The sequence below is a fragment of the Macaca nemestrina genome, chromosome 1 (genome assembly GCF_043159975.1).
Source record: "Macaca nemestrina isolate mMacNem1 chromosome 1, mMacNem.hap1, whole genome shotgun sequence".
NCBI classification, from domain to species: domain Eukaryota; kingdom Metazoa; phylum Chordata; class Mammalia; order Primates; family Cercopithecidae; genus Macaca; species Macaca nemestrina.
Window position 1 is genome coordinate 183,225,062 of NC_092125.1, and position 21,821 is coordinate 183,246,882.

The 21,821-nt window shown below is 51.2% G+C and overlaps 1 protein-coding gene and 1 long non-coding RNA gene across 3 annotated transcripts in view; one reads left to right on the forward strand and one right to left on the reverse strand.

The window, feature by feature from the left end:
* Positions 1 to 15,239, reverse strand: part of LOC139362347 (uncharacterized) — a 111,178-nt gene extending 95,939 nt beyond the window's left edge. For both annotated transcript variants that reach the window (XR_011621093.1, XR_011621104.1), the window contains exons 1-2: positions 15,095 to 15,239; positions 14,243 to 14,406 (exon numbers count right to left, since the gene is read on the reverse strand). This is a non-coding gene — a long non-coding RNA (uncharacterized lncRNA). The remainder of the gene's footprint in view (positions 1 to 14,242; positions 14,407 to 15,094) is intronic.
* An 89-nt stretch (positions 15,240 to 15,328) lies between these two features.
* On the forward strand, positions 15,329 to 21,320 carry LOC105495029 (DMRT like family A2). Its single transcript, XM_011764161.3, has 3 exons — positions 15,329 to 15,735; positions 17,307 to 17,873; positions 19,132 to 21,320. Exons 2-3 carry the CDS (start codon positions 17,315 to 17,317, stop codon positions 20,193 to 20,195), a joined length of 1,623 nt encoding a protein of 540 aa, XP_011762463.2. The 5' UTR covers positions 15,329 to 15,735; positions 17,307 to 17,314; the 3' UTR covers positions 20,196 to 21,320.
* Positions 21,321 to 21,821: the final 501 nt, after the last annotated feature.

Sequence of the window (21,821 nt, forward strand, 5' to 3'; positions counted from 1 at the left end):
CTGACTTGGGTTTCTTCATTATATTGCTCCCTCTCATTCACCTTCACTTCTGTATTACAACAATATAGACTTTACTCTAAAGCCAATTTCATAAAAGTTATTAAATGCTACTTGAATGTGTGTGAAGTTGACACAATCTTTTTCAACCTGCCTTGGAAAGTTCTTCTCAGTCTGGCCTACTCAGCCCCATGATTTCCTATACTCTAGGCCTCATAACTGGGAAAGGCCTCAGCTAATTGTCACTGTTCACTCAAGACATGATGAGCCGGGCGCGGTGGCTCACGCCTCTAATCCCAGCACTTTGGGAGGCCGAGGCGGGTGGATCACGAGGTCAGGAGATGGAGACCATCCTGGCTAACACGATGAAACCCTGTCTCTACTAAAAATACAAAAAATTAGCCGGGCGTGGTGGCGGGTGCCTGTCATCCCAACTATTCAGGAGGCTGAGGCAGGAGAATGGCGTGAACCCGGGAGGCGGAGCTTGCAGTGAGCTGAGATCACACCACTGCCCTCCAGCCTGGGCAACAAAGCGAGACTCTGTCTCAAAAAAAAAAAGACATGATGGTCTACTAAGCTTCAGACAAAAGGCCAAAGCAATTGTATACTTTTTCATACAAGCACAGCATTAAAATGACTTCCTATCACAGTGTCCTCTGCAGTTCTTCCTCCTACCATTAGGCTTCCTTGGGCTTTACATCCCAGCCTCCAGGCCCAGAGTCAATCTGAATATTTGCTCGGCATTCTTATGCCCAGCTGTTGACAGTGAAGCTCCAGGACTCTTTGTCATCCCCTATTCCAGTTTACTCCCTTGTGTTCTTGGACTGCTGAATGTGCAGTTGCAGCATTAGTTTGAAAGTTAAAGGAAGTGTTGCCGATTTCTCATTGCCTTTAAGAAGGTGCAGGGTTTTTTTTGGAGGTTTCCGGTTTGGGATGTTGCCATTCTCTGGCACTACTAGTTTTATAGCACACAAAGATGTTCGTCTCTGGATTGTAAGCATCCAGAATCAAAGTTGAATGAGAGCATCTTTTATGGAATCTGTCTTTTTAACATAAGAGAATAAGAGTTAGGCTTTTATAGATTTTACTTGTTGCTGACATTAGAAGCATATTAATCACATACCAACATCTAAGTGTGCTGGTCAATGGAATAGGTTTTTAAGAGGTTGGAGAGCTCTGGCAAATTTCCCCCAAAATATAGACTTTTTCATTTGGATGTGGGAGAGGGTCTTAATTCTCTCCACAACAGCATCACTGATTGACACATTTCTACCCATCCTTCTCAATCCCTTAGCCACCCAGTCCTGCGTCCCCACAAGTGGATGAGACTTGGAGTCTTTAGTTCAGTCCAGGAGTAACTCATATAGGCATTGCACATTATAGTCTGTGTAACCCTTTCACCTGTATTTTCTCTCTTGATCCTTTTTAAAATTCTTAGAGGAAGAGAGATCTTCACATACATATAACCACAACCACATACACACACATTCCAGAGACTTTAGTGTCTTCCAAGTCGAACCTCTCTTCTGCCACTTAGTAGCTGTGTGACCTTAAGGTAAGTAACCTCTGAAACTCAGCATCCTTACAACATTCTGATAGCACTTTGCAATTGTCCGCACCTTTCACACTCATAATAGTCTACTGCTATGACACAAGCAGGGCAAAGATGTTGATTCCATTTTTGCACAAGGGGCTTAGAGGATAGTGGCTTGCCTAAAATCACACAGCATGTCAGTAGAAGAATCAGGATTTAAAGTACTGACTCTAATTTTCCACTGCTTGTCTATAAAGAATCTGTAATTTTTTTTTTTTTTTTTTTTTTTTTTTTTTTTTTTTGAGACAGAGACTCACTCTGTCAGCCAGGCTAGAGTGCAGTGTCATGATCTCAGCTCACTGCAACCTCCATCTCCCAGGCTCAAGCATTTCTCTTGCCTCAGCTTCTCAAGTAGCTGGGATTACAGGCATGTGCCACCATGCCCAGCTAATTTTTGTATTTTTGGTAGAGACGGGGTTTCATCATGTTGGCCAGGCTGGTCTAAAACTCCTGACCTCAGGTAATCCGCCCACCTCGGCCTCCCAAAGTGCTGGGATTACAGGCGTGAGCCACCGTGCCCAGCCAAGAATCTGTAAATTTTATATTCAAGAATGGATCTTGGAATCTTTTACAGTTGTACATAAAAAGTTAAAACGTCACTTTGGGAGGCAAAGGTAGGAGGATTGCTTGAGGCCAGGAATTCAAGACCAGCACTTACCATATACCAAGACCTGTCTCTAAAAAAAAAAAAAAAAAAACCTTTTTAATTCGCCAGGCATGTACTTGCCTGTAGTCCCAGCTACTGTTGAGACTGAGGCAGAGTGATCGCTTGGGCCCAGGAGTTCAAGGCTGCAGTGAGCCATGATAGTGCGACTGCTACTCTGGCCTAGGCATCAGAGTAAGACCTCATCTCTTTAAAAAAAAAGTTAAACATGCATTTTCCTGGAAAGGGAATCTGTATTCATCAGATTCTCAGTGGGACCTATTAATCAAAAAATTTTAAGAATCACCATTTACATCATTCTATTTGGGAAGAAGAATCTATCCATTCTTTTTATCAAGCCATATTTTTATCTAAAAGAAACCTCCAGAGGATGAAATACAATCGCTAGACTTTCTTGCCTTGAATATCTCTGCATTTAGTATTTTGTCATTGTCTCAAATAATCTGCTTTGGAAGGTGACACTTAACCCCAACTGGCCATACAGCTCCTCATTGCTACATTTTGAAAGTTGGTCTGAAAGAAAATATTAATAAAAGAGACATGATCTCCAGTCTTCAGTCTATAAACTCTTTGTACACTGTCTATTAGTTGTGGTTCTTGGCTCTCAGAGGTGGTATGATGTGTGGTTAAGAACATAGCCTCTGGAACCATATTGCCTGAGTCTGAGCCACTCCTCCACTTACTAACAACGTGTCCTTAAGAAGTCACTTCACATTCACATTCCTGTGCCTCAGCTTTTTAACTATAAAATGAAAATAACAGTACCTGGTTGATAAGGTTTTATGAAGATTCAGTGAATTAATGTGGAGCAGTTAGGAAGCTATTATCTGTTCTGTAAACTCATGGGATTATCATAGGAAAGGAGAGTGGGTGATGGCAGCAGTGAGAAGTGTCTGTTTATGGGCGAGGACACAGAAAATGTGAAAAGTAGACACAGGAGGTCCAGGAGCACTGCTCTAGGACCCATCATAGAAGGGTCAGAGAGCCCTGCACAATGTCACTGTGTTATGGGTGTCTAAGGATAAGCCTAGACATGATATGATAGAGGAGGAGGAGGAGAACTGACTTGCTGAGCACTTACGACGTGCCCAGTACTGTGCTCGGAGCATTACAGACCTCTTTCCTCATGTAACCTCACAATAACTGTGAGATGGTGGTCTTGACCCTATTTTGAAGAGGGAACAAGCTCAAAGAGGTGAAATGATTTGCCTGAGTTCAACAGCTAGTGAAAAACAGCAGAGTTTTGGACCAAGACCTTTGACTCAAAAACCCCTGCTGTGTTTATGACAATGCAGTGTCTTCAAGGAAAGTATCATATATGACCAAGGCATTTTTTTTTCTTTCTTTCTGTAGAGACAAGGTCTTGCTATGTTGCCCAGGCTGGTCTTGAACTTCTTGGCTCAAGCAGTCCTCCCGCCTCAGCCTACCGAACTGTTGGGATTACAGGAGTGAGCCTCCATACCCAGCCTAAGGCGTTGCAATTAATAATGGCAATAATAATAACATTTTTTAAAGTATTGGTGGATGCTAAGAGGGGTAAAGTCATATTTTTATAGTAAACTCAGCTCTCCAAAATACTCATTCTTCAAACGGTTCTTAGTGCTACTATTATATAGAAATGTTGTGTCAGGAGCCAGAATTTAAGCACACCTTATAAGTGCATGCAGTGATTTAAGAAGGATCCTATATATTCTACTTATTTGACATCTTCAAAATCCATTCTCTGCTCCTTCATCCTTCATCCCACTGCCTTTTCTTCCCTTCAGACCTTTATTGTCTGTCACTTGGGTTATAAAAGTACACCCTAGGCTGGGCGTGGTGGCTCAAGCCTGTAATCCCAGCACTTTGGGAGACCGAGGCAGGCAGATCGTCTGAGGTCGGGAGTTCAAGACCAGCCTGGCCAACATGGAGAAACCCCGTCTCTACTAAAAATACAAAATTAGCCAGGCGTGGTGGCGCATGCCTGAAATCCCAGCTACTCTGGAGGCTGAGACAAAAGAATCACTTGAACCCGGGAGGCAGAGGTTGCTGTGAGCCGAGATCATGCCATCACACTCCAGCCTGGGCAACAAGAGTGAAACTTCATCTCAAAAAACAAAAAACTACACCCTGATTGATCTCCCTTTCTCCAGTCCCTTCTCTTACAGACCATTTACCACACAACTGCCAAAAAGAGCTTTCTAAAACACCTGCTTCATGGTGTCACACCCTGCTTTGATCCTCTCAAAGGCTTGCTGTTGCCCTCCAATTAAAATCCAAACTCTTGGCTTGGATTTAAACCTCTGTCATCTGGCCCCTACTTCCCTCCCAATCTGTATCTCCAGCCATGCCCTCACACACATCCTGAGCTACCTGCAGTTTCCTGAAAGTGCCAGTTCTCTGTCATCTCTGGCCTTGCACACTGTGTCCTCTGCCCTAATAGATTTCTACCATCCATCCATCCTTCACCTTCAGTTTATACATCACGTCCTTCAAGATGGTTTCTTGACCATTGCCACACCCTCCTCACACTCCTCGGGTCAGACACAGGAGTGCTGTGAGTCTTCAGACTTGTTGCTGCCCTTTTCATAGTACTGGATCACTCTGAACTGTAATTCTCAGCTTAGATACTCTTTCTCCCCTAAGCCCCAGACTGGGACTCCCACAAAGGGCCTGGGTCACTTCATATTCTTGAAGCCTAGTAAAATGGCTAGTACATAAAAAGCACACAGTACATTTGGATTTATTAACTGAATTTATAAATAATGGCATCCATGTACTAATTAGATGGCCACTTCCATCTCTAGTATCCAACTCATGTGGGAACATTGAGAGGGCAGAGACCAGATCTTAATCATCTGTTTATTTCCAGAGTCAGCCCAGGGTCTGGCACATAACAGTCACACACCCAATGGTTACTGAAGCCATTAATTGGAGCTGAAGCAAAACCAACTGGAGCTGCTAAGGAAAGAAAAAGAGTAAAGGAATTGGTTTTGAGTACCTAGGTGAGCCCAGCACAATGCTAGGGTCTTAATATACTCTGTCCTCCCATGCCATCCTCAGAATTATTCTGTGAGGTTGATACTATTATTATCCTTACTTTACAGCTAAGAAAACATTCAGAGAGATTGGGTCACTTGTCTCAGAGACACAGGTAGTAGGGAGAGGAGTTGGGCTTCTACTCTGGATCTATGCCCAAAGCTCATGCTTGCGTTTTTCCCTCATTGATGAGGTCCCCATTCCTGAGATGCTTCAGTGGTAGAACTTCTAACACACAGAGAGTAGAGTATAATAAAAATCCTCACACACTCCCACCCCCCTTGCTTTCTAGGATACTGCACTGCACTCACTTTCTTCTCACCTCCCTGAAAGATCCTTCTCTGTCTCTTTTGTAGGGTTTTCTGCCTGCCTATTAAACGTCAGCAGCCCCTGAGTTCCTTCCTCAGTTCGCTGCTCTTCTCTCAAACTCTCCTTAGATAAGAGGCAATTTGTACTTTGAGACTCGGCTCCGATTTTGCGTAAGGTATAAACTCCGTGAGAGTAGGGTCAGTCTGACTTGTCTTATCCTCATCACAGGTCTGACCCTGCGCAGGTGCTTGATAAGTACCTATTGATAATATAGTGAATACATATATCATTTATATCATGTTTATTGTATGCCAGTCACTATGAGATTTATTTGTATTAACTCATTCACTCCTCACAACAACCTTATAAAGAAGGAGCTATTATCCTCACCTTATTTGTGAGCAAAATGAGGCACAAGTGGTAATTTGCCCACATTCACAAAGCTAGTAAACCAAAGAGCCAGGGTTCAAGCACAGGCAATTTGGCTCCAGAGTTCAGGATAGTACTAAACTTCGCTATTTCTCCAGGAAGGCTCCTGAACCCCCAGGACAAGTCAAAGGCCTCTTCTAGTCCCTTTCTTTGCCCCTAGCAGAGCAGTTATCACATTATTGTGATTATTTGTACAGAAGTCTCCCTCTCTAGACCCTGACAGGTCCATCTTCATGGGACCCGACACAGGGCACAGACAGTAAGTGTTACATGAATGAATGAACTCCAAAACTACCCTATGAGGTGGATCATACCGTACCTGTTTCATACATTGATAAACTGAGGCTTAGAGCAGTTAAATCATTTGCCCAAAGTCTCATAACTACTATATGACATATCCATGACCCATGAGTGAGCCTGTCTATCTCCAAAGCAAATATTTTTCCCACCATGCATTTCTGGCAAACCAGCATTTAAATACCAAAGTACCTTTGCCTTATGGAGAGCAGGTTAGCTTTGACTCATCCATTCATTGTTGAGGTCTTTAGTTTAAACACCGGATCCTCAGCTTCTACCTTTGACCCAGAACTTCCAAGCTGGAGCGGGTTGGGGCCACCAATTTCAGGGTGGTACTGAAAGAGTTCCAGGAGCTATGGGAACCCAGAGGAGGCCCCCAGTCTGGGCTTCAGAAAGGCTTCTGGGGATTAGTAAACCCCATCTGGGAACCTGGTAATCTGAGATCCTGGAATTAGAAAAAGGAGGCATCCTACAGGATCAGAATGGAGCTTGCCCTTCTGGGAGAAGATCTCCAGACTCCTGGAAATGTTACCTGCTTTACACACTGGTAACATTTGTATAGGACTTCTGAGGAGACAACAAGGAGAGTCTTACTGAAACTTCTCTGATTTGGGGGTCAGGTGGGCAGCTGGGAACTTTGGTATATTCCCAGAGATGGGCACCAAGGGCTCAGCTGAGCATCTCACACAAGAATCATAATCTTCCTGTATCTGCTTGTCTCATTTCAGATCATTTCCAGATGCAGTAGGTCTATCTTTCCTCATTCTATAGATGGAGAAACAGGCTTAGAGCAGTGAAGTGACTTGCCATGGCCTCCATTCTGGCATGCCTTTAACCAAAGCAAGCATCAGTGAGGAACTAGTTTGTGCAGCTATCACTTGCACGCCTTGGTTTCTTCCAACTGTGCATTGTATGCATCTTTTACATGTTGCAGGAGGTCAGGGGCTCAGAGAGAAGAACACATTCTCTGCAATAAAAGTGGTACTGTGTTATGGGGGCATGGAGCCCAGCCGCTGCCTTTGGGGAGCCCCACTAGGAACCAGCAGTGCCAGCGTGTGCCCCAAAGAGTGGAGGTCCTGAGAAGAGATGAGGTCAAGGAGGGCAGGTGCACTTCCCATAGAGGCTTGGGGCAGGCCCGGGGCTGTGCATCTCCCTATTTACTGGGGCAGTACCACTTTGTGCCATGTGGCAAACACGTTCCAGTTAATGGAGCCTCTGGAGAGGGTGGTAGGTGGAGTGGGTGAAGTGACCTAGGGAAGGAGATGGCCCAGACTCTCTCTGGGATTTTGAGTATCCCAGGCCAGTGAAGAGTCTGGGCCATGCAAATCTTCCAGAATTCTGGTTCTGAAGGGAGTTTTAAGAATAGGGTTCAAAATCAGAAGCACCTGACTAGGCACCTCCTATTGCTGGCTCCCAGCTCCCCAGTCTTCCTTCTCATGAAGGCAGAAGGGTGCTGAGAAGGGAACTGTTCCTCTCCGGACTGAAGGCAGAGAGGGATTCACTCATTCAGTAACTGCCTAATAAATTATAGTATCCAGCACTTATTGACTGTTTACTATATGTCAGGCAATGAGAAGGACTTTACATGAATTGCATTATTGAGTCCTCACAATGACCCAATGAAAGTTTTACTTTACCATGAAATGTGAAGGTTGGGGGAAGAAGTCCGAGTAGAAGGAAAGCCGCCAACAGGTGTGTGTGTGTGTGTGTGTGTGTGTGTGTGTGTGTGTGTGTGTGTGTGTGTGTGTGTGTGTGTGTGTGTATTAGGCTTCCCCCTCCCAGACCTGTTCCCCTTATCTCCAGTTTGGTGGGTGACCCGAAGGTTACAGGCTGGGAATAGTCTGGGAGTACCTGGCTGCCCAAGGTCACTCGCTGCACTGCGGAGGGAGGGAGTCTGGACTCAAACCCAGGCTGACTCGGCCCAGGAACCAGCTCGAATGCCCCTCCTGTCTACAGTCTCCTTTCTCCACCTGTAGTGGCCTGGCTGCGCTATCCTCCAGGCAGCCTGACTCCGGGGTGGCCGGGAGGCGAGCCCAGAGAGGGCTGGCGACTCGCTAACGGTCACACAGCGCTGCGGAAGCTCCGTATCTGGATGGCTCACCAGCCCCGGAGCCGAGTCTCAGAATCGCTATTTCGAGGGGTCCTCTTGGAAGATGGAAACCAGGAGAAGGATGGCACAAAGAAGACCACGTAGCCGGTGCACACCATCCGCAATGCCCCAGGAAGACCTACAAATCACTCTGTACATCCTCCTCCCTCCCTCCTCCTGGTCATTTCCGGGTCCTCCCAAACTCAGCTGGGTGGGAAGACTGTAAAAACTAACTTAAAAATTGTTAATGGGAGAGAGGTCACAAAGGAGGCGGGTTCCAAGATAAATATACTATTATCAGTAACTTTCTTATGCTCCTGTCATAACCGGTTAGATGCTGTAATGGGTGAAAAGATGCCATTCACAATAGCTACATAAAATACGGAGGGGAGGAATTTAAGAAACACAATTGTTGAGAAAAAGTGACAGCAGTTACCAAGAGACATAAAAGTCATGATAACGTCACACCAAGTCCTAGATGGAATTGTCTCACATTGTGAAGATGCACAATCTCCCTCAAATTAATTTCTAAAGGTACTTAAATCCCTCCCCCCACACAATATTTTGTACTTTATTTTTTTGGAAGTAGCTTTAAAATTCCTAAAATATTTATTCAGAAGCCTGTATTTTGAAAATAGCCATGAGAATGTGGAAAAAAGAAAAATCAGAAGGATGACTTGCCCTCCCAAACACTACAGAACTACAATAATTAAAATAGTGAGGCTAGTGCAAGAGTAAACAGCTCCCTTGAAGAGAATATGCTGATACCAACCTACAGCCACCTGAGAATTTGGTCTATAGCATATGGTCAGTAGGGGAAATGGTTCATTGAAGAGGGCTGTGATAAATAGCTAATCATTGGGGAAAATTAAGCTACAAACCACACCTTCCATCAAAATTAATTTCCAATAAACTAAAGATATAAATGTAAATAATGAAAAAAGAGATAATACAAATATAGGCCAATGCTTTTAGAAGGTTTGATTTGAGAAATCCTTACATATACAACTGTAAATAGAATCTACAAATCCTTACATATACAAATCCTTACATATACAACTGTAAATAGAGTCTACAAAGAAAATATAAACTTTGGTCTACATAAACGTTTTAAAACTCCAGTGTAACAATAGCAAGACAGCCACAAAAACGTGAGGAAACAGCACATGTTGCAAACAGAAGATACTATTGTCTTTGATATATAAATTACGATTACAAATTAAGGAAAGTAGAAGCTCTATGGTTGAAAAATAAGCAAATGATGTATATAAATAATTTTTAAAACACCTCAACTGACCGACCCATGTAGGAAAAAGTAAGGAATAACTAAGGAAATGCAAATTATAACAATGATACACTATTTTTCTTGTTTGAATTGGCAAAGATTTAAAATATCAGCAAGATGTCCTTCTATTGAGTGTGTTCATTGATACCTTTCCTGTGGGCTATTTGATAGCTATCAAAAGCCTTAAAAAATGTAAAAAGCCTCTGGCCAATCCATCTTATTTTTAGGAATTTATCCTAGGTAAATAGTTAGGCAAATGCACAAAAGATGTTTGTGGTAGCAATATTTATTAGAGCAAAAACTCGAAACAAACAAAATACCTATCAACAGGGAAATGGCTAAAGAAAGATGGATCCATGCAATGGAACATTAAACAATCATTTTAAAAGCTTATGTAGGTAGATTAATATTAAAATCCTTATAATTGTAAACAAAAAACAAGTACTGTAAAGTATGTTTTTGTCAGTGTGGGTAGACAGGGAAAAAAATAGCAAAATTCACCAAATATATTTTGCTGAATTTTCTAACATGTTTTATAAGACTTTTATTCTATCAGAACAAGCAATAACAGTGTTTCCCTTTGGGAAACCTAACCATCAGAGGTCCCTTTCTTCCGGAAGCTTCCCCTCATCCTCCTTCCCCCATTCACAAGATTAGACTTCTCACTGTGAGGTCACTGATAGGGGACTGTGTCCCCAGTTGGCTAACAAGTTCTGTAAGGGCCCATTATGGTTGATTTGTCTCGGATCCACAGAGCTTGGCACATACTAGATGCTCAACAAATGCTGTTACATAAACGAATGAATGAATGAATGAATGAATGAATGACTCCTACTTTCATGTTTCTGTGAACGATCAGTGAACTGAATGAAACCGAACCAAATGGAAGCTCCTAGGTCTGATCCTACCCCCCCACCGCCCCTTGGAAGGTGAGGAGAAAAAAACCTGAGAGTGGGAGTTGGATCTGGATTTCTGTCTTTTTCGAAGTTCGGCAGCACTCTGGCCCCAGGCAAGTTGTGTCGCCTTGCTGAACTTTGGCTACCTTGTGTCTGAAACGTGGACCATCGCATCTTCCCCCATGGACTGCGTGGCAAGCAAGACAGCACACACCAAGTGTTTAGCAGAGTGGCTGTACTCAGTAGGCGCTCACAAATAGAAACAAATAGTGGGGCGGTGAACACCACTCTCCACGCGTTTGTCTCAGGCTTAGATGCTCCCAACCAGAAAATCCTGAGGAGCCTGGCGACACTGGGCAGACGCCTCCCTTTCGCCTGCCCCGCAGACGCGAGGGCTTGATCCAAAGGAGGGCTGCAGCCGCTGGGGCTCCGCCTCGGGGCCTCCTGCCGCTCACTCAGAGCCAGTGCCCTCTCTCCTCCACCTTCAGTTGGCTGTTCGGCCCGGCCTTTAGGTCCAGGGCCCGGGAAGAAGCTGAGCACCAAAGGGTTCCCGGCCAACGGGTGTGGAGGGGTGCCTTGACCCGGCGTTGGATGAGGGTACTCCCGGGTTTGATTTTTGCTCTGTTACGCACTAATTGTGATATGTGGAACAAGTCATCTCACCGCTCCAAGTCTCTCACCTGACAAGTGGAATAATCGGACCTGCCTCGCAGAGAGTGGTGCGACTTCAGTAAGCAACTGTAGAGAAATTGCTGGGCGCCTGGCCCTTAGCTGGAACAGCGCCTGAGAAACCCGGCGCCACCATAGGAGTTCTTTCTGGCTCCGAAATTATGCCCGGTCCCCGGTCCTGGCATAGATCCGTGGCTATGACCATGGAAAATGACCATTTTAGCGGTGTCAGAGGACGGGACAGGAAACCAAGCTGCGCGTCTCCCTGTTCACAGAGGGTGTGCGCGGCTGAGGGTCTTAATCAGCGTGACTCACGAGTTGATCTGGAGGAAAATATCGCTACGTGTCTGTGTGTACACGTGCTTGTGTCCACATAGGAACAGGAGAGTGTGGTTTGCGGGAAAACGCGTGTCAGGCAACCCGTGGAGACTCCTTCTCCCAAAAGCACGTTCCCCCTTTCTTCTGCGCCCCATTCCCGGGCGGAGAGTATCAGCCAAACTGACGGAATCCGGCACAGCCAGGGAAGGGGTGAGTGCGGGAGGGGCCATTCCGTCCCGGAGCCACCGGTTTGGGGATAATTACTTTTAATGTCAGAAAGATTTAGTTTAATATCATCTCTATTAGGCTGCCGGGAGGGTAATTAAACGGGACGCGTCGCAGCCGGCAAACAGATGGCGTCTGCTTGCTCCGAGGCCGCGGGCAAACAGCGCAAAAGTCAGTGCCTCCCGGGTCCCCCATCGGCGCCCCTGGCTCTTCTACTCAGAGTTACACTACTCACCCTCGGCGCCCTTCCCCACGCCGCGCCTACAGCCGGCTCTACGCCCTAGGCCCTCAACCCCGGCCTCATCCCAGCGCAGTCCCTTTGGACGCCACCAGTGCCTGGGCGTGGGCGTGGGGGATGGGGCCAGGGGCGAATAGGGATGGGGTGGATTTTCTTGGCCGGGCCCTCTCACCCGGACCCCCAGCCCCTGGCACAGCAGAGGCGTCAGCAAATGATTCTGAGCTAAGAGTACGCGTGTGAATGTGTGAGGAAGACCCTCTGCTCTCAGCCGCCTCATTTGTCCCGGAAGGCTGTGGCTTTTTCTGCCTGGGGCCCAACTGTAGAAGTAAGGCTGGGGCTCCGCGCATAAACCAGGGCATACGTGCGTGAGGATGTGCTCCTGTCGGCGTGTGCTGTCACCGATGTGGAAATCTGTGGGAGTCTGGGAACGTCACACACCGAGTGGATGTCCCAGGATGGGAACATGCTTATACGAACACTGAGGTCAAATTCACTGAAGGGGTCCCCTTGGGTTGGAGGGTAGTATCAGAGTTGAGCCTGGGCCCCGTGGTGCTCTCTGAATGCTGGCGTGACAGTGTGTCCCATACTTTGCAGAGAGTGGTCACACGCACCGGGGAGGGGGTGTGTCCAAGTGTGAAGCTACACTCAGGCTGGGGAGCGGGTAGACCCTGCTGACTCAACCTGAGCGTGCTCTTCTCGTGCTGACGGCTCAGTTCGGCCATGCCTTTCCTTTCCCCTTCGACCGACCCAATCCAAATCAGGAGGAACTGGCCCTGGAGTGGCCTGGGAAGCTGGGCAGAGGATTCCTGCCTAGTCAAAGTGTGGGTGAGATGACCTGGGGTTTATTTTGCCTCCCTCCATAACACATTCACTCACATGAAAACCCTAACCTCCGGGGAGTGGGAGAAAAGGCTGTGGGTCCCAGACCTGTGGAGATGTGAATGCCAGGAAAGAGGGGCGAGAGAAGAGAGAGGTTCCTCCACTAGGGGTGGGCGGATTCCCTCTGGTTGGGCTGTATTAGATGCCAGGATGCTCCTCCTCCCACTCCTTAGAAAATGAAGTTCCTCACGCATCTGTGGGGCCGCCTAGGGTTCCCGAGTCCTCGTGGTTACACCCTTGGCTTCTGAGGAATCCCCCGTCCGGAGTGGGGAAATCTCACGGTGACCTGGCCTCAAGCGCGAAGGATACCTGGGCCACCGACCGCCGAAAAGCTAGGCAGATTTATATAGTTTATTTCGTTTTCGGTTTAATATAATTTCCCGAAAACTTTGTCCAAAGGAGCTCTGGGAGAAGGCACCTGACGGCCCCGGCGCGGAATCCGGCGGTGGTCGGCGCTCTTCCCCCAACCTCATGGCTCTCCTCCCCAGGTGCAGCCGGGGCTACTAGACGTACTTGGCCTCGGAACCTCCAGGTGTTGGAAGGTGGGGTCTGGGTCCTGCGCTCCTAGAGGACATATTATCCCTGAAGCACCCCCTTATCCTCGCTTCACGCGGGAGACCCTCGCGGGGGCTGACACCCTTCTCTCTCCTAAACCCATTCACAGACTCCAGCAAGTGGCATTTTCTGGGAGCTAGTGACCAGGTTTTTATCGCTATCATAGACCTTGTTCGTGTCAGAGCGCCCTCGCGCCGGGGCCTGGTGAACTTTCTGGAAGCTCTCCGCCCGGTCCTCGAGCGCATCACCCCCATCCCCTTTTCCCTCCAGCCTCAGCCTCCGGGTGGGCTTCTTCCAAGGCTCTCCCGGGGCGCCAGGTTCTGCGGTCTTCGGGTGGGGGCCCGTTGGTCGCACCTTCTTTCCCCCACCCCCAGCCCTGGGCTCAGAAGCGGATAGACTGACAGGGCGCGGCCCAGTAGTCGTGCCAGGCGGGAGGGCTGCGTCCTGAGGCCGCGACGGCCCCGGCCGAATCTACGCGCCCAGATTCCCGCCGGCCTGGAGGTTCGAAAGAGTAACGCGGAGACGCACGGTCAAGAGTGGACGGAGAATGCCAGGAACGCTCATTTTCCTCATTATTTAAACGAATTTTCTTTACTCTGAAGGAGAGAGAGAAAAGTAGAGAACAAAAACGAGAGTGATAGAACATTAGATATTAGAGGGAAAAACAGAATGAAAAGACAGAGGTAGAGCTACAGGAACCGAGGGCGACCCGCCCGAGGGCCGCGGCATTAATTCCAGATGTTGCCTTTCAAAAAGGAAACAAAATTTGAAACCTGTTACCTCTTCTTCAGAATGAGCTGTTCCTCAGGGCCGTGACATCAGGACAGGATGAGAATAAGGCGAAAGTTAAAACTGAAAACTGTCCGCGGGGGCCTCCCAGCAGTCACTTTGTCTCTTGCGGGGAAGGTCGGACAGACCGATGCGCGTCCTGAGTCTAAAAGAAGCTGCGGAGACACAGAGGCCACTTTTAACTTTCGTTTAGAAAAGAAACAAAAAAAGGAGGGGGGCTGTTTGTTCATTTACAATAAAGACAAAAAGAATCCCATCACCAAGGAAAAGAAACCGAGATGCTGAAAAATGAGGAAAAGAAAGAGCTAAAGGGGCCGAGGGACGCGAAAGAGGGGCAGGGAGAGGAAAGGCTCAGGGCGCGAGGGATGCGGATGCGGCGGGCACCGACAGGAAGCGCAATCTCGTTTCTCTTCGCTGAGCTTCTCTTTAAACACGAAAATCTTCATAAACCACACTTACCCTCCAGGATGACTATCGTATCAGGACTTTCAAAACAAAATAACTGAACTTTAAAGGTGACAGGAGGAAAAAACCAAAGCAGCCCTCAACTACCCCAAACTCGTCCGACTTGGGAGCGCGCTGAAACGTAGCAGGAAGAAGGCAGGAAAAATCGTCCTGGCATTTATGCCTTGAACACCCTCCCTTCCCCACCCCCGCACCCCTGTCCCGCCCCCACCCCGACCGCAGTAATTGAATTGTCACCTGCCCCCCATCCCGCCCCAGGGCTCCAGGGCCACTTGGGAAGCTCAGCTTTGCCAAGCGCCCCCGGCCAGTGAGAGCGGCGCAGCCGAGTCGGCGCCCCAGAAGCCGAGGGGTTACACAAGTCTACGCAGAGAGGCGCACCGGACACGGTAATTAGGAGCAATTCACACGCTCTCGGGCGCACGGAAACTACTTGTCACGAAAGTTTCAACGCTCCTCCTCGCCCACTTTTTTCCACTCCTTTCCTGGCGCGCCCCCTCCCCTCCCGGAGCACACAGTGGAGCTTTTGGAGTTTCGAATCTTTCGGACACTGTAGAATGCGGGGCTCCCCGGGCGCGGGCCCGGCCAATCAGAGTGCCGTCTGCCTCCCCTGGCCAATGGCAGGCGCCACATTGTTGTCCAATTCTGTCTAATGGAGCCCTAAGGAGCAACAATAGAGCTGGCGAGCCTCTCATTGAGAGTCTGGCAGTGCGGGGCAACTGGGCCCCGGCTGCGCGCAGCGTCCAGCGCGCTCAGCGAGGGGACTCGGCACTGCGAGAGTCAGGTTGCGGGTTCCAACCAGGCGGCCGGCAGAGGAGCCTCCGACCCGGATCTCTGAAGGAAGGGTTGGACTGCGCTACGTTCTGAGGGGTCCGGAAGTTCGGACATGGTGACTGAAGGAGGGTGACGTGGTCAGATAAGGGGCCGGGGGCAAAGGGAAGAGGCCAAGAGCGCCTGCGTCGCCAGTGGAGCCGGGAGGCGCGTGCAGCGCCAGCGGAGGAGGATCCCGGAACCCAAGGCAGGTAGTTGAGAGCCGCAGGGACAGCAGGGGGTGGCGACCTGGTCTGCGGCCCCTGTTGAGGAGGCCTGGGCCCCGTGGGCTTAGGGACGGCGCGGCCCGAGGGGTCTGGGAGAGGAGGCAACGCTCATAGAGAGGAGGTCTGGGACTCTCGGATGGAGACACAAGGACTCTGTCCCGGGCTCTGGCAGGGACGGGGAACACGGGAAGCAGAGGAGACTGCGGCAGAAGCGGGGAGCTGGGCCTGCTTGGGCCTTGTGGGGCTGCGGCGCGGGTGGGACTCTGGTATCCGTTTATGGCCAGTTGCGAAGGCTACTTCCCTGGCTTGGTGCGGCCCGCTGGGCCATCCGCGTCCTAGGACCCCAACTCTGAGATCAGGACGCAGGAGCCTGCGCTCGATCGGGGTCCCCTGGGACCCCAAGACGGGGAGGTCGTGTCTGACGACTCTGTTCCTAAACCCGGAGGGGAGGGGAGGGCAGTGTGAGGTGGTGTTCGAGAAAGATCCCCCTCCCGAAATGCCTAACTTTCCGCAGGATACGTCTTCCGCCCCGACTACTACTCCAGACTGCGAAGCTAAAAAATTGCACCGCAGGTTTTACCCAATCCCCTCCCCCAGCCTTTGCCTGTGGAGTTTTTTACTTACACATTCCCCTCTCCTGGGCGCGGACCCTGGATCCCGGACACCCAGATCAGCTGCTTTTCGCTGTTTTCCTTGCCCATGAAGCTCATCTTTGGGCTGGGTTTGCCTATACAGAAAGTTTCTTTGGCCGAATTTTTCTCTTTAATACTTCCCAGTCCTAAACTAAACTCCACACACATTTTCTCTCCCCCTCTCTGGAGGTCCGCACCGTGGAACTTTTGGGGCTCACATTTTTACCGGTCCCAGAGCCACTGGGCCTAACTTTGCCCGAATTGTTTCTTCGCCCCCATTCTACTTCCTAAAGCTATTCTTTCTGTTGCTGATTTTTCTCTCCAAAGCTTCTGCCCCCACCTGCATTAAAAATAAACAAACAAAAAGAAACAAAACTCGGGCCCAACCAGCTCAACTCTGCTCCTTCACATCTGTCTCCTCTTCACCCTTCCGCCAGACTGGCCGTTTTGCTCCGGATTTTCCTGTTTTGCCCTTGGCATCGGCCTAAGTTCTGGGCCAAAACTGTGGCTCTAATCCCAGTCCTGTCAAACGAACATTTTTCTCACCCGTCTCACCTCAATTAGGCTAAGCTTTAGGGTATCATCTTAACTTTTCCAAATCCTCATTACAACCACCTGAATCAGTGACTTTCACACTTTACATGTCTCTTTATTTTTTCCAGCAGAATTACTGATTCAGACAAAATCTTAACCCCAGCGTGTAAATCAGGTCTAGCAGCAGCAGTGGCTGGACTGGGGTGAAGGCGCTAGGGCTCACAAGGAGGTTCCGACTGTACCTCCTCCCAGCAATTCTGGCCCCGCTAGCCCAGCCTCCGTGGCCCAAATATCCCTCTCCAACTTGGGTTCCTCAAGGCTGCGCTTTGGCCTAGTGCGCGGTGTGCTCCTCACCCGGTCTCTCCCCTCTCCCACCTTCTTTCCGGTCAGGTCCTGTCATGGAGCTGCGCTCGGAGCTGCCCAGCGTGCCCGGCGCGGCGACGGCAGCGGCGGCTACAGCGACTGGGCCGCCCGTGGCGTCGGTGGCGTCGGTGGCGGCCGCCGCGGCAGCCGCCGCATCGCTACCGGTAAGCGTGGCAGGCGGCTTGCTGCGGGGGCCGCCACTGTTGCTGCGGGCAGCCGAGAAGTACCCGCGGACCCCCAAGTGCGCGCGCTGTCGCAACCATGGCGTGGTGTCTGCACTCAAGGGCCACAAACGCTACTGTCGCTGGAAGGACTGCCTGTGCGCCAAGTGCACGCTCATCGCGGAGCGCCAGCGTGTCATGGCGGCGCAGGTGGCGCTGCGCAGGCAGCAGGCGCAGGAGGAGAACGAGGCGCGCGAGCTGCAGCTGCTCTACGGTACTGCCGAGGGGCTGGCGCTGGCCGCAGCCAACGGCATCATCCCCCCGAGGCCCGCCTACGAGGTCTTCGGTTCAGTGTGCGCCGCCGACGGCGGGGGACCCGGAGCGGGAGCGCCCGCGGGGACCGGAGGCGGAGCAGCTGGCGCAGGCGGTTCAGGTGAGAGCGCGGCCAGGCCGCAGGTAGGGGCAGCAGGATCGTAGCTCTGGGGCGCCTGGCCCAGGGGCTTGTCTCCGTTCAGAAAGAGTAGAAACCCCGTGTCCAGTCGCCCCGACTGCTAGGATTCACCGCTCGCCCAGCCTCGGGTATGGAGCGTGGATACAGAAACTCTCCTTCCTCCCGCTTCTGTAGCATTTGCACTTTACCCCTTTCTCCTGCAGCCGGCCCAAACGGACACGCTTTAATTTTTTCACTCGCCTCTACCCAAAGGCAGGCAGGTCCCTGCTTCTTTGCTTCGTCTTCTACCCAGGTGGAAACCTGCGCATCTTCCTTCTCTCCGTGCTTCTCCACAGGCCCTTTCCCTTTGCTCCTTCCCAACTCTCTTAAGGAATCCCTCCCCTCTTTTAACTGACACCCGCCCCATTGCTTTCCCTAGGAAGTGAGACGCCCTAGTTTCTTTTCCCCTTCTCGCATTCCTAATGCTCTGGACAACCGCTTGCTGCGCCCTCCCTCCTTCTAGCTTCTGCCGCACCCTCCCTGGTTTCTCAGGTCTTTTTTCCTATATCTTTTCCTCTTCGCTTCCTACACCCTGCCTAGCCCCACCCTCTTTTTCTGGACCTCCGTGGCTTTTTGTGGGGAGGAAATAAATTAGGCCAGGGCCATTGAGGGAAAGGAAGGATCCGCTCTAAACTTGGGAGGGAAGAACTTCTTAGGTCTCAATTTTGGAAAGGGTGGATTAGAAATAGGGGCTCTACTTCTGCCTGTAGAGAAGGTTGGGACCTCCTAGATAACCAAGGCGCTTTTCCTTACAGGCTGCACTGCCAGGGCAGGCATCTTCTGTACAGTGGGCTCTTCTGTACAGCGTGGTATAGGCAGAAGTTATGTTGTCTCTTGTTTGAACCCTGGACCTGGCCGCTTCTCCAGGGCAGGGCAGGCCTGGAAAGGAAGTTAAAGGTGGATGTGTTGGGGCACAGATGTGGGGGAAAGCAGCACTGAACATCGAGTTTACAGGGCACAGGTAGTTGGGGTTCTGAGGAGTACAGAAAGAGAGGGAGCCCTGGGGTCAGGGAAAGAGAGACAAGGCTGTAGGGGCTCAGAGCGGAAGGAATGCTAGAGCAAAAAGAAAGGGGAGCACTGGAGCCTAGTGAATAAGGGCTGTGGGGCTGAGGGAGAGGAAACTGAGATCCAAAGGGCCGAGGTGCTGTGACTGCTGTCTTCTAGCTAACCGCTCCTCACGACACGTTTTCTCCCCTCCCAGAGGCCAAGTTGCAGAAGTTTGACCTGTTTCCCAAGACGCTGCTTCAGGCAGGCCGCCCGGGCAGCCCGCAGCCGCCGCCGGTGAAGCCCTTATCACCCGACGGCGCAGACTCGGGGCCTGGGACGTCGTCCCCAGAGGTGCGGCCCGGCTCAGGCTCGGAGAACGGTGATGGCGAGTCCTTTTCGGGTTCGCCCCTAGCTCGGGCCTCCAAAGAGGCAGGTGGCAGCTGCCCAGGCAGCGCCGGCCCTGGTGGCGGTGGCGGCGGCGGCGAGGAGGACAGCCCCGGCTCCGCTAGCCCTCTGGGCTCTGAATCCGGTTCAGAGGCTGACAAAGAAGAGGGTGAGGCCACGCCGGCGCCGGGGTTGGGCGGAGGCTCGGGTCCACGGCAGCGGACGCCGCTGGACATCTTGACACGCGTCTTCCCGGGCCACCGGCGAGGCGTCCTGGAGCTGGTGTTGCAGGGCTGCGGCGGCGACGTGGTGCAGGCCATCGAGCAGGTGCTGAACCACCACCGTGGGGGCCTGGCTGCTGGCCTGGGCCCTGCGGCGCCCCCGGATAAGGCCGCCGTGGGTGCTGCAGCAGCTGCAGACGATGCGTGGCCCGGCCGCGTCGACGCCGCCGCCAGCGGGGGTCCTGGGCTGCCCGCTCCGCTGCAGGCCGGGCCCGCCGCACCCCCACACCACAGACCCTTGCTGGCCGGCGCCATGGCGCCTGGAGCGCTGGGATCGCTGAGCAGCCGCTCAGCCTTCTCGCCACTGCAGCCCAACGCCAGTCACTTCGGTGCCGAAGCGGGCGCCTACCCGCTGGGCGCGCCGCTCGGCCTCAGTCCGCTGCGCCTGGCCTACTCCGCGGCGGCGGCGCACAGTCGGGGTTTGGCCTTCATGGCTCCCTACTCCACTGCCGGCCTGGTGCCCACGCTCGGCTTCCGCCCGCCCATGGACTACGCCTTCAGCGATCTCATGCGTGACCGCTCGGCCGCCGCTGCTGCGGCGGTGCACAAGGAGCCAACCTATGGCGGCGGCCTGTACGGGCCTATGGTCAATGGCGCTCCGGAGAAGCAGTAGGGCAAGGGGCCTGGCAGCCGGCCGCTCCCCAAACAGGAATCCCAGCCCTGTCTCCGCGGGCCGCCGACCCCTCTTCGCCCAGCGCGCTCTCTGCGCCCTGGCTGGGGTCTTCTCACTCCAAGATGGTTTTTGGGGTTTGTTTAGGAGGGTGGGTGGGGAAGGCTGAGCGAAGGGGGAGCAGCTACAGACAGGTGAAGGTGTTCTCGGAGAGGGTACGCGGCCTGGGTTCTCATTTCCCACCTCTGGATCCCTCTTCCAGCCTCACCCAGCCCCCTTTCCAAAAGGCCGGGAATTCATGAGAATTCAGAGGCTGCGACAGCAGCGCAGGCTCCTGCGGCTCCTTAGCTGTGCTCATCCGGCTCTCAGTGGATGGCAGGATAATCCGAGAGTCTTTTCTGTGTCTCCCCATCCCCCACTTTTTTTAAAAAAAATCTAAATATTCGCTCTAACAAATATAAATTTAGGATGTATAAATCTCTTGGCACTGAGTCGAGTCTTTGGGACACACATATATATCGATACAATTGTGGGAAAAAAAAGGAAACAAGTTCTAAGGTGCACTTTCCTAGTTGCGTTATTTGTCGCTCTCTTTGTTGCTTACGCCGTTAAGCATGGGTTTCCTTGGTGCAGTGTGTTTTTATATATGTATAAATCTATATATAATCTATACATATATATATACAAGCCAGTGTATAATGTTATAAAATGGAATTCTAAGTTATTAATTGTAATCTGTAGGTGACCTCGATATTAACGTGAGAAACATTCAAAAACAAGCAAAAAAAAAAGGACAAATGGAAAAAAAATTAGACTATGCGCTCATTGTACTTATCAGGTTTATAGATTAAATATATTGGAAACTCGGGACGAATCCTGCCCACCTACCCCTCTTGCCTGCGGCTGGTCTGTCCCTAAGGAGCCGTCAAGGTGCGCACTGAAGCAGGAACAGAGCGACGTGTGACTGAGCCAGAACCGCCCGCTCGCGGGCTCATTCTCGCCTCCCGGGACTCGCCAAACGCCCTGACTGAAGGGCCGGCAGCGGAAAACGCTGCTCCGGAGCAGCACTTTGTGCTTTCCTTGGCATAGATATGAGCTAGAAATAAATGTTATTTTCTAAGAAAACGACGCCGAATCCCGTCCCGCTCCTCGAGAAGTAGGGGGTCGGGGGGTCGCGGGAGAAGGTCTTGATTTCCCGCTCAGGCCGCGGCGCTAAGGAGACGCTAGACCGAGGTCCCGTGGGATCTCCGACCCTCGGGGCTACTGGGAGAGGAGGCTTCCTGTGGTACCGGAGGACCTATCCCACCAGAGCGGCGCGGAGCTCACAACTCCCGAAGGGCCCGCGACCGCTGAACAGCGGGAACCCAGTGTGTACCCCAGCTTGGGCACCCAGGCTGCGGAGGGGTCGCCTTGCCAGGGCTCTTAGTTTTTGGATCGCGGGCTGGAGTCGTCACAGGGATCTTGCAAGGCTGGGGGCCCAGTTCCCGCTCTTTCCCGGGTGCGGATTTGGATGTAACTCGCGTCGCACACTGCGCGCTCCCCATCTCAGGTTTGGCACCACAGGCAGCTAAGGCGACGGCTGAGCAGGGTGGCTGCTACCGTTCTCCTGACAAGGGCTACAGCCTGGGA